Source organism: Gymnogyps californianus, chromosome 11 (genome assembly GCF_018139145.2).
Source record: "Gymnogyps californianus isolate 813 chromosome 11, ASM1813914v2, whole genome shotgun sequence".
NCBI classification, from domain to species: Eukaryota; Metazoa; Chordata; class Aves; order Accipitriformes; family Cathartidae; genus Gymnogyps; species Gymnogyps californianus.
In genome coordinates, this window is record NC_059481.1 from 14,891,022 (window position 1) to 14,904,716 (window position 13,695).

Genomic DNA, 13,695 nt, shown 5'->3' on the forward strand with positions numbered 1-13,695 from the left:
ATGACAAATCACACATCAGCATCAAAATTTACAATAATACTAAAGAAAAATGGCTTTTTTAGAAACCATACATGGTTGTTTTGGTTTTTTTCCCAAACACATTATAAGACCATCTACGATGGCAAAGTGCTAAGAGGAAACGCTTCTGGCTTTCAAAACAAGTAAGAGTGAGCCAGCCTTTGAACGGAGAGAACACCAACAAGCCACTGTCCATTTTAATAGTATTAATGAAACCAGAGAGTAAATTCTTTGCTTGGACAGCCTATTTGTTTATGACTAAGAATTCAGATGTCTGGCAAGACTCAGTTCAAATTCTGTCTTTAGTAGCTGAAGTTTTGTTGGGCATCAAGTGAGAAGTAAGAAGCAGCCAGCTAAAGAAGTATGCTCAAAACAATACTGGCACACTGGCACTGTAACTGCATTTTATGTGTTATCTAACAATCTTGGTTTAAATCAGAAGAAAACTTATATGGTTTCAAGTCATTCAGCTGGCACTTACCTGGGCTATCTGTGTTTATTTTTTATTGCCTTTCCACCAAGCTATCTCAGGGGGGCCTCAGGGAAGGAAAGGGAAGGTCTACTGCAAATAAATGCCACATCTCTTTGTGGATTCTTAATCCTTATCCACTGGAACTTATTTTTTATTAGCTATCTGCAGCCTGTATTCCTTAAAAGTAGAAAACCCAGTATTTACCCTCTGTCTTTATCAACAAGGCATTGGATTAGGAAAAATGCTCCAATCCTGTTTTTTCCAAAGGTCCGCATTTCAAATTGATCAACTGGATACAGGATTAAATGGAAAGAATGCAAACAGAAGACACAGAAAGCTTTAGCAATGCCCAGGAAAGTTCAAAATAATACTGAGGCAAATGCTTTTGTAGTTTGAGTTCAGTGAGTGACATTCTTTTATCAGCAATTTTCTACCACCACACCCAGGGTAAAAAACACAGAGCTTGTGTAAAAGTGTCCAATCTGAATAGCATCCTACTGGATATCAAATAGCTGTATTCTGGATCCTTTGATACTAAACTCTATTTGTTGATCTTGGCCTTGAGACTATCTTATTCTAGCCTGATTTTCCCACCCTGATGAATGAATTTATCTTCCTAAGGAAGTGAAAGCTTTGAGATGGATACTGGCAACTGACCAAAAACTGCAAAACCCTCCATCCCTCCTCTGTTATGCAGCAACCTGGTTCTGATACTGTCAGCAAATTAGAAATGTCAAGTTTTCAGAGGGTTTTAGAAAAAAAAGAGAGTTTATTGGACATCACAGTTACCTTTTTAATGAAAAGATTTCTAAGGCCAAACCAACAATAATAAAACAAACTGCAGTGATCTATTGTCCTGAAGTCTGAATTAAGCAAACACTAATTCTGTAATAATATATAAAGCATAGAGATCGCTGGTGGGAAAATCCTGAACTGTCTTAAAACAGTGCACACAAACAAGATAACACAAAAAATTTCAAAGCTAATATTTAACCTTTACTTTCTTACATTCTTTGGAAATAAAAACCACCTGGTGCATAGCTTAACTGTTTACTTCAGTCTTTTATTGCAGGATTGAAATAACCGTCCCAATCACACTGCTACTGTACTGAACAAAAATATACCGAAAATGGAATTGCCTACTAAAGAAACAGCACAATATTTTCATAGATTGGACACAGGTCGAGTGAACAGGAACTTTCACTTCTAAACCACATTTTTTCCTGCTGTCTTTTTGTATGACCTTAAGCAAATCATGTAGGTCCCTGATCCAGCGAATCATTTATACACATGCCTAATACTGAGTAGGGACAGTGAAGTCCCCAGCAAGTGAGTGCAGGGATACACCAGCAGCCTCCCACCGCCTGATCTCACTCTCAGTGAACACAGTGAGGACCAAGTCATTAACTCGAATGTTAGTTAGTCAGCCCTTCTGAGCCCCAGGCAATCACTTCAGAGACGGATGTTTGACGTGTTACTATCCAGCAGCTCTCTGTCATTGTGTCTTGGATAAATTAGTGGAATCAATCATTTGGGCATTAGTGAAAAAAAGCATATATGTTCTCGCTGCTCTTCTTGCACCACTGATGCGATCAGGCACAAGTTCAGGGAGCTGAACCAGCTGAAAGCTAGTCCCATGCAAAAGCAGTTAGTCCCTGAGCTAGCCTACCCGGCAAGTCCATCTGTGCTAGTATCAGGACAGTAGGAAGGGTGGGGAGGAGGTCAGGGAGGAGAGAACAAGTGGGAGTAGGACCTGCCTCCTGGTGACAGCTACCCATCAGGTAGGTTCAGCATCACACCCCCAACCAAGGTGGGGCAGAGAAGATGACTGGCTGTGGTGACCTATTTCAAGCATCTTAACTCTCACAGGCTCCTGCCTGTGAATCAACATCTTGAATTTAAAAAGCCTTTAGCTGCTGTTTGAACTCAGTCCATTCAAGGGACAGGAAGTGGATGCAGAGTGCTCACAGAGCCTTTCCTGCCAGCTTAGCAGTGCGGTTGGTAGCCTCCACTTGAGGGAGAGGCTGGTGAGAAATGGTTCAAGAGTACTGGTATCTTACACTATCTCAAACACTTCTGCAGAGAGCATAATCTCAGTTTCACAGTCTATTCTATGGACACAGAACAGCATTTAGTTGTTTTCCCCAGAGAGGCTTTTCAAGCTCTGGTTTTGCATGCCATGCCTGAATAAATAGCTGGCTATACAAATTACTTTAGAAGTCACTTCATATCCATGTTTCAGAGCTGAAAATACATCTCAGCATCCAATGCAAGATGGATCAACAAAACTGGGTTGAGCTGTTTTCAGAAAATCTGGAACCACTTAGATCATCTGAACCTCAGTAATCAGTTAAACATAGTACACCGCGCTTTCTAGTGCAGTAGGGAAGGCGCTGAAAAGACCAGCAACAAGCAGAACTGATCACAGATCCATTTGAAACAATAAGCTCTACAACGGAATAAATGCCCTTGACGTAGCTGATATAAATGTGGCCCACTGTAAAAACGAATCCAGATCAGTAACTCTTTCCACATGTTGTATTTCTTTTGTTACTTCTGTCTGCATTTTAATTCCTAATAGGGAGAAGGGCCAAATTCTCTATTGATGTAAAGTGGTGTAACCCCATTAAAGTATGAGACACATCATCTATGCTAGCAGAGAATTTAGGTCATAAACAATCCAGCATTACAGAGGAGTGTAACTACTTTCAAATCAACGGCCCACCTTGGAAGGTAAATACTTTTGGTTACCCAACATAGTAAGTAACTTTTGGTTACTTAACATAGTGGGATCTACACAGGCATCTCCAAAACAGCTCTAACTGTGCAGTGGACACTCATTTAATTTTTTGTAAAAAGAAAACAAAATGTATAACTAGGTGACTTACTTCTGAAAACACAGCAAACAGATGCTGCAGTTTAAACTACCATTTATGCAGCTTAACTGATTAGTAACTGATCAACAAATTGTTTCGTATCTTGCCACTCCTTCTCCTGCGTAACAGAAAAAATACCTTGAAATGAAAAATAAAAGCTACTTCTCTGAACAAAATAATAACAAAAATAATAAATAAATGGCAGAAGAAAAGGAGCAGGACGCAGCACCTGTTGGAAACTCTCCCTCAAATGGCTTTGATCTTCAGGATGGCAGAATTCTAAAATATCTTTCCCCAGAAGATCCTAGAATAAAACATAAAGCTGTGTAAAAAACCCAGACCACAACACAAATCCACGTGCAGATCTGCAAGTAATCCTTGCAGACGCTAGATCTATCACCCTTAATGGGACTAGTCAGTTAATCGGGGATGAATCATACAAACAAGGTTTGTAGGCATCATGTCCCACATTATATCTGCACAGATATATATATTTACAAACAAATTCTAAGTAATTTTTTTTAATACCTGTGAAATGGTGTCTTGAAGAGACTGATATCCAGCTACAGCTCATTTTATGACACTAATTTTTGTAAAAACAGTTGCTATAAAGCTACCTAAAATCAAAATAAATGGGAAAATCTAATAAGCAAGAAATTATTTTTGCCTGTAAATTGTAATTGTTGAGAGTTATCTGAGGGAGAGTTGTGGTAGTCAGGAGTTCATTTACTATTCTACTCAGTTCTGTGACTAGCCTCCTATTCAGAGGAGCAGATGTAGGCCTAAAGGAAAATAGATGCCATGAATGATGTTTGCTTACTGTTCAATAGATTGGCAGAAGTAAAGATCTACAGGACTAAAACTCTCTCCAAGCACTGTTAACTTTCTATCACAGAAGTGTCTTCACTGGAAAGCTGTGCAAGGTTTAAAGCATCTTGCTGTTAGAATTCTAATTGGATCTAAAAGCTATAAAAAGATATCCCCCATTACAAAGGGGAAAACTATAAATTTTACAGAAGCATGGACAGTAAAGAAAAATGAACAGCATTTAGCGCATGACATGAATTATCAGCTACAAATGTTTCATGTTTTGCTGCTTTTGTTTTTAATGTGGAAACAGAATTTTCTTCATTAGCTCTAATCAGTCTCCGCATTTACAGCGACCCACTGACCTGGGGCTGGTAGCCAATGACGCTGATGCACCTTGGGTCGACAAAGGTGATGACTCCATCAGAATTGTGCCTAGACAAGAACTCAGTTGGGACCGACATGCCATTCATGTCCATGCACACTGGAGAGCTAGTTACCTAGGACCAATGAAGTCCACAGCGTTTAGTCCACACAACGGTCACCTTAAGTCAAAGTTGATTACATAGCTAAAGAATAAAATCTGTTGGCAGACTGCTAACTACTGAAGGAAGTCATAAATAAAATAACAGCATGAACAAATGACACAGAACAGCCTCTAGTCTAGTTTGCAGTGCAAATATCTCACCCCATGGCACGTATCTAGGCTTAACAGCACAGAAGGAAAACAAATACACCCCAAGTTCCCAACAAGAAGGGATACAGTAAGGATATAAGTACGGCTGGATTCATCCCACTCTGTGGGAAAACATTAAAGTTTGGCATCTTGGTTCCTACCCTTGTCAACCAAGAATGAGAGACTTCCAGAGGACAATTCAACCCACCCAATTTAGGATGGGAAGGTCAATCTCTATAAGAGGACAACTCATTATCTGTAAACATATCCAATAGGACTAGCTCAGACTAACACTCAACTTTCAGGTGAGGGTCATCTGAGAACACCCAGAGAACCTAAACAAAGTTCTCCAGAGATTGAGGTAGGTGATGATATTGGACCAGCAAGCGGCTGCTCACAATGAAAAACCACACTTCTCCTGTAAATGCTCCTTAAAGCTCATCAGAGAGAATGATGCATTTCCAGCTCTCTGCCTGAAACCTGCGCAATCAGGCCACTTCGTATCCATTCATTCCTACTGGGGCTACAAATGAGACCATTGTTTTTCTTACAACTTTCAGAGCCATCTCTGTTAACAAGGTCCCAATGCAAAAGGAGCAAAATCTCATTTGTTGCTGTCTTGAAGCAGATTAGCCAGTTAACTGTACGCAAGATTTCAATTTGTTATTACAGAGTTGAGCTTGTAATTTGTGCACCTTGACTCCTTTGTGATTAAACCCATCCCCAGAGCCTCCTCTTGCCCTCCCTCACATACCCTGCTGGCTCTTCTAACATAACAGATGTTTTCACACTCCACAAGTTACTCGTGATTTTCTCGGAAATCATCTTTCTTTGGCAGCTGTAACATATGAATCCCCGTAACTTCGTTCTCTCCATCAGTGGAATATATTACCCTTGATTATAAAAGCACGATTAACCTAAAAAACATCATGCAATACTTTTGTAGCTCTGCCATCACAATGGAGACACACTGCAGAAGTGCTAACACTTGCAGTAACGTGCAGGCTGTTCACCTCAAATAAGACGGGTTTGGCACTTGTGTTCTAATGAAAGGGTCATTCTACTTTGTCAGAAGGAGTGATGCCATCCTAGCAGATGGCAACGAGTGCAGGCCAACAGGAGATCACGCAGGAGGCTCAAACACGTTCACCCATGGCAGAAATCCCAGACCGGGAAGATAAAAATTAGCCTCCCTGCTGCGGTGAAGGAGATTCACCACGACTGGTCTAGCTCCCCTCGGCTGACATCACATCTGAATGCACACTACAATACACACTGAGAATAAAGCTATTAGTTGTGAAGTGCCTCTTGACTGCCTTATCTTTACCATTTTCAGAACAACTCCTGCAATCACAGTTTTTCAAGTAGTTGATTAGCCAGAGAGAGAACGAATGAAAGAATAGCACGGAGCATGTCACTGGCTTTGGAAGCCACTTTAACCTACCGTCTGCAGCACCTGTACTCCCATGTTTCTCACAATTTAGAATATCCCAAGCCCTATGCACCCTAGAGAATAGCAGGTCTGTACATGCTCATGCTCCAGGAGCATCTTTGCTGCTGTTGTTGGGTTAAATACACAAATGCACCAAAATCACATTTTCATTTTGCTCTGTTGACATGTTCTGAACAAGTCCTGCCCACAGCAAGGCAGTTGGAACGAGATGATCTTTAAGGTCCCTTCCAACCCAAACGATTCTATGATTCTGTAAATCGCTGGCCGCACACCAACATCAAGGTGCTTCGTATTTTAGAGGCATGTTAAAAGTTAGTCTAGTACCAGAACTTTGTGCAAATCCTTTACAACTAAAGCACAAGACTGATTATGCTTTCAGAAGTAGTTTATATAAAGAAAGACTGGCATTACCTGAAGCCTTCCTATTGCCACGAGGCAATATTTACTACCTTGTCCCACATCAGCATCTTCTTCTGGTATAGTCATTCCTAGAGTAAAAGATAACAAATACTGTTATAATCAGGAAATTTGGAGGAGCAGGGACGCTGCTGGCCTGGTTCTACACTATTCTAGATGCTCTAAATCATACAAAATAACCTTATTGTCTTCTCTAGGATTCAGGCATCATCTCTGGGTTCAGATCAGATGATCTTTCTCAGTCGTGCTTGATCCTACACACCTCACGTGCATATACAGTACCCACAGCAGCAATTTTGGCTGCCGAAGACAAAGCGGATACAAAAATTCCATTACACACCGAGACAGACAGTAACATTTCCATGAATACTGCTCCGCAGCATGTTACTGGAACCGTGTGGTCCCTTAGTATCGTCAGTGAACGCACACTATGTTCATTTTTCTTTGTGAATAATATATGATAAGGAGCCTTAAAAACAAGGCACAGCCTAGATTATTCATTAACTTTGCGCTCATATTTAACAGCTGGTTTTACTTTTTTCTATAATGGACTAAATCTGGGTCATTACGTTGAAAGATTGAAAAAAATGCGGATGCTTTGCTAACAGCCCTTGTTTCAGTTGTGTAACAGGAGTAACTATTATAAACACAGGAATAATTTCAAAACATACATGTGTACTGACTTCCATCTCAGTGTTTCACAAATAGGAACATTCAGATTATCTGTTTACTTGCTAGTTGGCTAAGCCTTTAGTTAACACTATTACCCAACTCCAGTTTTGAGATACCAATTTCCTAAGAAGCACTTGAAAAAACATCTTCCAAGAGTGACACTGCTGACATATTTTAAGTGATTTGTAAACTCTTTCACAGGCTTTTCAAGGAATTCAGTCACAACAGGCAGTGACTCATTTAAGAGGCACTTTAAAGCATTAATGAAATTAATTGCAAAGCAGCTACCAATTATGAAACAACAGCCATTTTATTATCAAAATTTATAATTCCCAATGTAAGTCAATCTTTGGACCATGCAGAGGATGACAACATACAACTTTCTTAAATGATGTGTCTGAAAAATGACTATAAATGCTGCTGAATGAACTGAAGTAGTTTCTGAAGGAAGTTATTTTTTATCAAAATAATTGAATCTTATCTGACAATCAGTTTCTAAATAGCACTCTACAGGTATTTTTCAGTTCCCACTGAGCTATATAATAAAATGAAATATACAAAGTATGAAAGAAAAAAACCCATATTTTTGTATAATATATTCAAACTTTATTTGCAATGGAATTCGCAATTTTGGGGGCATAACTTCATTTGCAGTCCCCGACAGATAACTAGGATTTTATCAGGGGATCTCAAGAGCTTTACAAAGGAGGAGCATTATTGTCCCTTCTAACAAGTGGGAAATTGAGGTGCAGTACGAATTTCAATGTCACACACTACAAGAGCTGGACAAATCGCCCTTGTCTCCTACACAATGATCTTGCTATCCAGAGATACAAATTTGGCCCCAAATAACTCCTTAGCTTCTAAACCTACACGATATCCCTCAGCAAACACCGGGATACTCCTCTGAAATGTTTTCTTAGAAGCTGTATGAGAAGATCAAGGTGGCAATATGTGACCTTAGGAGCACATTTTAAGAAATCAATCATTAAACACATAAGTTAAAAATAACTTTGGGTGGAATCGACACATGTTATTTTGCAATTAAACATTATTTAGTACTTCCGAGAAAGGTCCCTCTGCGCATTACTATGGACTCAAACTTTCATTCAAGATCCTTCACCTGATTTAGAACATCCTTGAAATGAAGACAACCTGCATTTACCCTCCCTGCGGGACTGTTCTGCACTGCCTGTAGTTTATCAGGTCCTTCAAGCAGTTAAATTACAAAGCCTTGTTTCGATATTTCACTCACCGCTATTCCAGTCTCTTTTCTGCTACACACTAGGCAAACCACAAACAAGATCCCAAACACAAATAAATCCCATTCTCTCAGACATCAGCATACCATGGAGAGCATAAACCACTAACATGAAACTACAGTTAAGAGATTCGTATTACAGAACTATTTTGTTTTCCTTCCTTGCTGTGTTTACACACAGTTATTTCTTCAATACAAGACTTAGCAATTAGCTAACGACAGCTCCAATAGGCAAAGGAACTGAATTTGGCTGCCTCTTGAGAAAAAGAGAGAAAATTACCCTGAAAAAGCAGCAGCAAACATATCTACTCAAAATTGTGTCCACTTTACACAGAATTTTGGCAGACACATGGCTGCTATCTGCTCACATACATGTGGGGTGCCCAGAAGGGTGAGCTCCCAAAGCTAAACCTAGACTCCTCCACAAGATCAATTTTAGTTTTAAATAGGTAGAAAATGATTAACCGAGAATTGTGTGCAGTTTGCAGGGGATGATAACCAGAATCCAGCAGTTTCACCTTACAAAGCGGTGACTAGAGGTATGAACTGAGAGCAGGACGAATTAAATGATGCAGCAGTTTAGGATGGAGCATGAGGATGCTGACTCTGCTGCAAAAGAAATTCAGCAGTGTACAAAAAGAACCATGGGAGGAAAGAAAGCACTGGAGCAACAGAAGAGTTGACCTAACACTTTGGCTGGAAGACGGCAGCAGGGACTGCATCCCTCCAGGAGATGGATGAGGAGTCTCTCGCTCCTCAGTCCTGACCTCTGCACCAGGGCAAATGTGCAAGTTCAACCATCAGCCGAAAGAAAAAACATTTTAAAAGCTGGTGCCTGAAGCAATCACAGTTACATTCAGATAGATCGGTACAGGTGGTCTGATTTCAAAGATGGTGAGTGATTCTAGGTCCTACCACCTTCAGAGGATTTTCTTGGTGGATGCCTGGTACTTCTGAGAACTAGGCCACTTAAACACAGGGCCTCAGTGCTGTTTTAAGGAAATAATTCTAGGCATTCTAGCTGGATAACCTTAACCAAAAGGTCCCTTTAAAATGGGGTTTTCCATTTGAGAAGGACAAATTTAAAGTATTTTCCCTTGACTTCAAAAGTTTTTTCAATCGTTTCCTTAGTGGCACAGTGCAAAGGACAGCAAACTCAGCTGGATGGCTTCCACTTCGCATAATCTTTTTTCTTTCAACAATGCCTTCCTTTTTAGGAACTTGGTCTATGCTTGCTACTGCCCAAATAAACTCAGAGCAACATAAACAGTCTCCAAAATTAAACCTAGCTAAGAAACACCATTTCTGATGTCACTCTGTTGGCAAGGGAGGCTGTTGTTCTAATTTTCATCTTTTTTTTTTTTTTTGCAAGATGGATTAATTTGGTCTGTATAACAAACTGGAAAACATATTAGCTGGGTTATCGCACAAGAAACCCTACGAATAAAAAACAATCTGCCTAGAATTAATCAATACGTGACCCAATGAATTGCTAACCCTTCCCTAAAAGTGCCCACAATAAAAATACGCCAAAATGATTGTCTGCTCGCGTGCAGTGTAGGTGCTATGGCTGACAGCATTCCATAGAGGGAAATTTGTTTTCTTTACTCTCTTGCTGATAGTTACAAAGTTTCAACTGTGGGTGAACTTATATATGAGATGCATTGGTAGAGAGATTTACTTTTGCTTTAGCATACTTCCTATTTAACATACTCCAATATGGACAGGTAAATAAAGATATGTGTACTGCATTTAATACTAGTTTGTCCAGCTCTTAACATAATGTAATATTGCTCCTTAACATCACTAAGTACCATCAGTATCTCCAAAAAAAGTTGCAAAAGCCTCCAGGAAAGCAGCCATGAAACTGATCTTTAGGAGGCATTAACAAAATAAACATACATTAGTTATCCACATTCTTTACGTGTAACCCTGAGAAAGGCTTTATTTCTCAACACCAAATATATGCTCCTCTTGAATAACAAATATAGTGCTATGCTTGTTCAAGTTAATATCAACAATTTGCAAAGCTAAGCCTGCAATGGAGCATCGCAAATACAACGCTGCACCGTTAGAGGTTATATTTAATTTCCAAGTGTCCTTTATGCCAGCAAACAGTTTCCCACAGGGCAATGGCATGTGTTGTGTGGACATAAGGAACTTTTTAGTTCTCCCAATGAGCTTCCAGTTGGCTCTAACAACAGAACAGCTTCATTTTCTGCCTTCTTTCTCTATCCTTCTGCCCCGTATTTTCTGCGAGACACAGAACAGTGTTAGTGGATTTGTGGTTTTACTTCACTACACTCAAAAATAAATTATTTATGAATCTTTAGAAGGATGTAATTTAAGTGTCCAGTGGTCACTAGCAATCCCCTCTTAATGCCTGTCTCCATCAGAACCATTTCTGATAGTTACATGCCTGTGCATGGAACTGCACTGTGTGACTTTATCTCCCATGCACAACAATGGAAAAAGGCTTTCACAAAAAAAGGCTGTGGATGTTTACAGCATACCAAGGAAAAATCTTGTGAAAAATCTCAACAAAAACTAAATTATTTTAAAAAAAAAGAAAAAAAAAGCCTTAAAAATGACAGCACTGCAAAGAATATTCAAGCAACTATTTTGTTTTGTATTGGAAGAGGGAGTACTTTGCACAAACGTCCAGATTCTGGCCAAAACTTTAAAATAACCTAACAGCTTTGGCATGCTGTGGTTAAGACGTTACCGTAAGTCTGACTTGGAAGACTAAAATGTTTCTTTTTTAAGATAAAAAACTAAGGAGTAAAAAAAGATTTCAATGTTACTTGAATTTAACATTATTCTGGGACTTTTTATTTGAAGTTTTCGAAATAGGTATCTATCTAAGCCTTTTCTTCACTATGTGTTTTTCTGCAGGTCCTGGCTTTGATTTACAGAAAACTAGCAACATCCTGACAGACTGTATCTTCTCTCTCCACCAAATATTTTCCATCCATTGTTATGGCATGAAACAAAAACTATTAGGAAAATATCATATGGACCACATAAGATTCATTTCTTTCCAGGAATGAGATGCTCAGAGGGGAAAAAAATAGAAGAAAAGCAAATGCTTGCTTAAGTTGAAAACTGAATGATCAGGAGGTCGTCAGCATTTCTCAGTTTTGTGAGTGGTTATGAACTTGAAGCATTGCCTAGGCTAAGGATCACAAGCTGCTTCACCGGGAACAGAGGGACAAAGGCTGGAACCGGTGCTCAGCCAGTTTCAAACAAGGGGTCTTTTTACCTCATTCAAAATAATCCAACACTGCACCGTCATTATTTAATCTAACATACGCTCCACATAAGAAATGAACAATGTAACTGGTTGGAATGTTGATCTGGAATATCTGACTCCTTTTTCCTTTGACTTCTACACAAAGTTTACCCCGATTACTTGAGGCCAACATATAATTTATGGGGATGTAAGCATGTAGGTATCATATGCCGGGTTTTGTACTTGAGCTTAGTTTTACTCTTCTCTGGCAGGCACAATGGAGGAAAATGAACGGACCATTAACAAACTCAGCCTGAACAGACGTGTTCCTCAAAGCAGCTCGGTCTTCTCTCTGTGTCCCACTCACTCAAAGGCAAACACACTACATTAAGTGAAGAGCCAAACAGCTCCTTTTCCAGGGGAACACAGAGAGCGCTCAGCCTGCCGCACTCCTGGGTCTGCTTTGTTAGGAAACATGGGAGAGGCAGGTGCTGCCTGCAGGTCCTGCATGCTCCAAGCTCACTTCTGTGTGGAGGATGAGGCATGATGCTTCCTGTGTTTTCTCCTTCATTCTCAGTGAAAAAGGGCAGTCTGCCAACAAGTGAGCCTTCCTGCTCCATTAAGGGCGGGCAGGGGGGAAGGCAGGCTAGATGTGCAAAGTGATTTCACACTGACCACAGACCTGAGCCATAACAGAATTTGCTTTCTACTTTAGATCTGTGGAAACCCCCCCCTGGTCCTTAAAATATGGCACCATACTGATGCCAGCTGTCATTTGTTTTCACCTGTTTAAAGTATTTGAATTACTTAAGAGATTTAGCACTGACTACTCACAGCAGCAGCGTTGTCAAACCTGATAGTCTATCACACTAATAATGATCACAGAGCAGTTCTTGTCTTGATATTTCTGTATCAATACTGATTGTGTTATACTCAGTGTGGGACTAAAAAAAAAGTAACACATTGGCCACAGACAATGCAATACAACCCAGAAAGAGAAAATACCAGGTGCTCAACAAATCAGATTAAGTACAGATTAAGTGCATTTGCTAAATATTTGTTATTTCGTTTATGAAAGTGTTTTATGTGTTGTATATTAGTTGTATAATGCACGTGCCACATTGCATGCTCTGAAAGAAAAGGATATGGAGTTTATATTAGATGTCCACTTGGCAATTGAAAAATAAATGAAAATGATCCTTTACACAGCTGAATTTTTAAATAGCTGCGATTTAGCACAAACCCATTTATTCCCAAGAATCCAGAGACGATGCAAAGGCCAGGGCCTTGCTACTGTCTGGCTGATTTGAACAAAAGTAATTTTATTACAGGGTAGAAAAACCTTAGCAAACTCAATTACCGCTGCAGTTATTTCATTTGCTTTGCAGATTATGGTTGAATTACCATTGGAAATGAGAACAAATGCAGTGATGTTGCCACTTATTTACCCAAACGTATTGGGGACCAATTCGGCCCATGGATACTCCCATTCAACTCTGGAAGTCAATGGATACATGACAATCACCAACACAAGTTGGGAAGACTGGCAGGGCAAATAAACACTCATGAAAGAGGCCCCGATTCAGTACTATGTGCCCTGAAAAAGGCACTCAGGCATGACTATTATGAGTAACAATTTGGATGGTAACATGAAAGACCATTGAAATTCCACATGAGGCTGTCAAAATCGAAAACATCCCTTAGGATTGTGCTATAGTTTGGAGGCATTAACATTGTGGAGGAGCAGTGGGATATCATAAGGGAGCACCATGTGATTTTGAGGAGTGCAGTAATAGAAATGGGATGAAATT

The 13,695-nt window shown here is 39.8% G+C and overlaps 1 protein-coding gene across 1 annotated transcript in view; it reads right to left on the bottom strand.

The window, feature by feature from the left end:
* The window catches only part of ARNT2 (aryl hydrocarbon receptor nuclear translocator 2), a 78,324-nt gene that overhangs the window by 24,040 nt on the left and 40,589 nt on the right, over positions 1-13,695 (bottom strand). The window contains exons 8-10 of the mRNA XM_050903442.1: positions 6,714-6,790; positions 4,539-4,673; positions 3,596-3,670 (exon numbers count right to left, since the gene is read on the bottom strand). Of these exons, the coding sequence (XP_050759399.1) occupies positions 3,596-3,670; positions 4,539-4,673; positions 6,714-6,790 (287 nt within the window). The remainder of the gene's footprint in view (positions 1-3,595; positions 3,671-4,538; positions 4,674-6,713; positions 6,791-13,695) is intronic.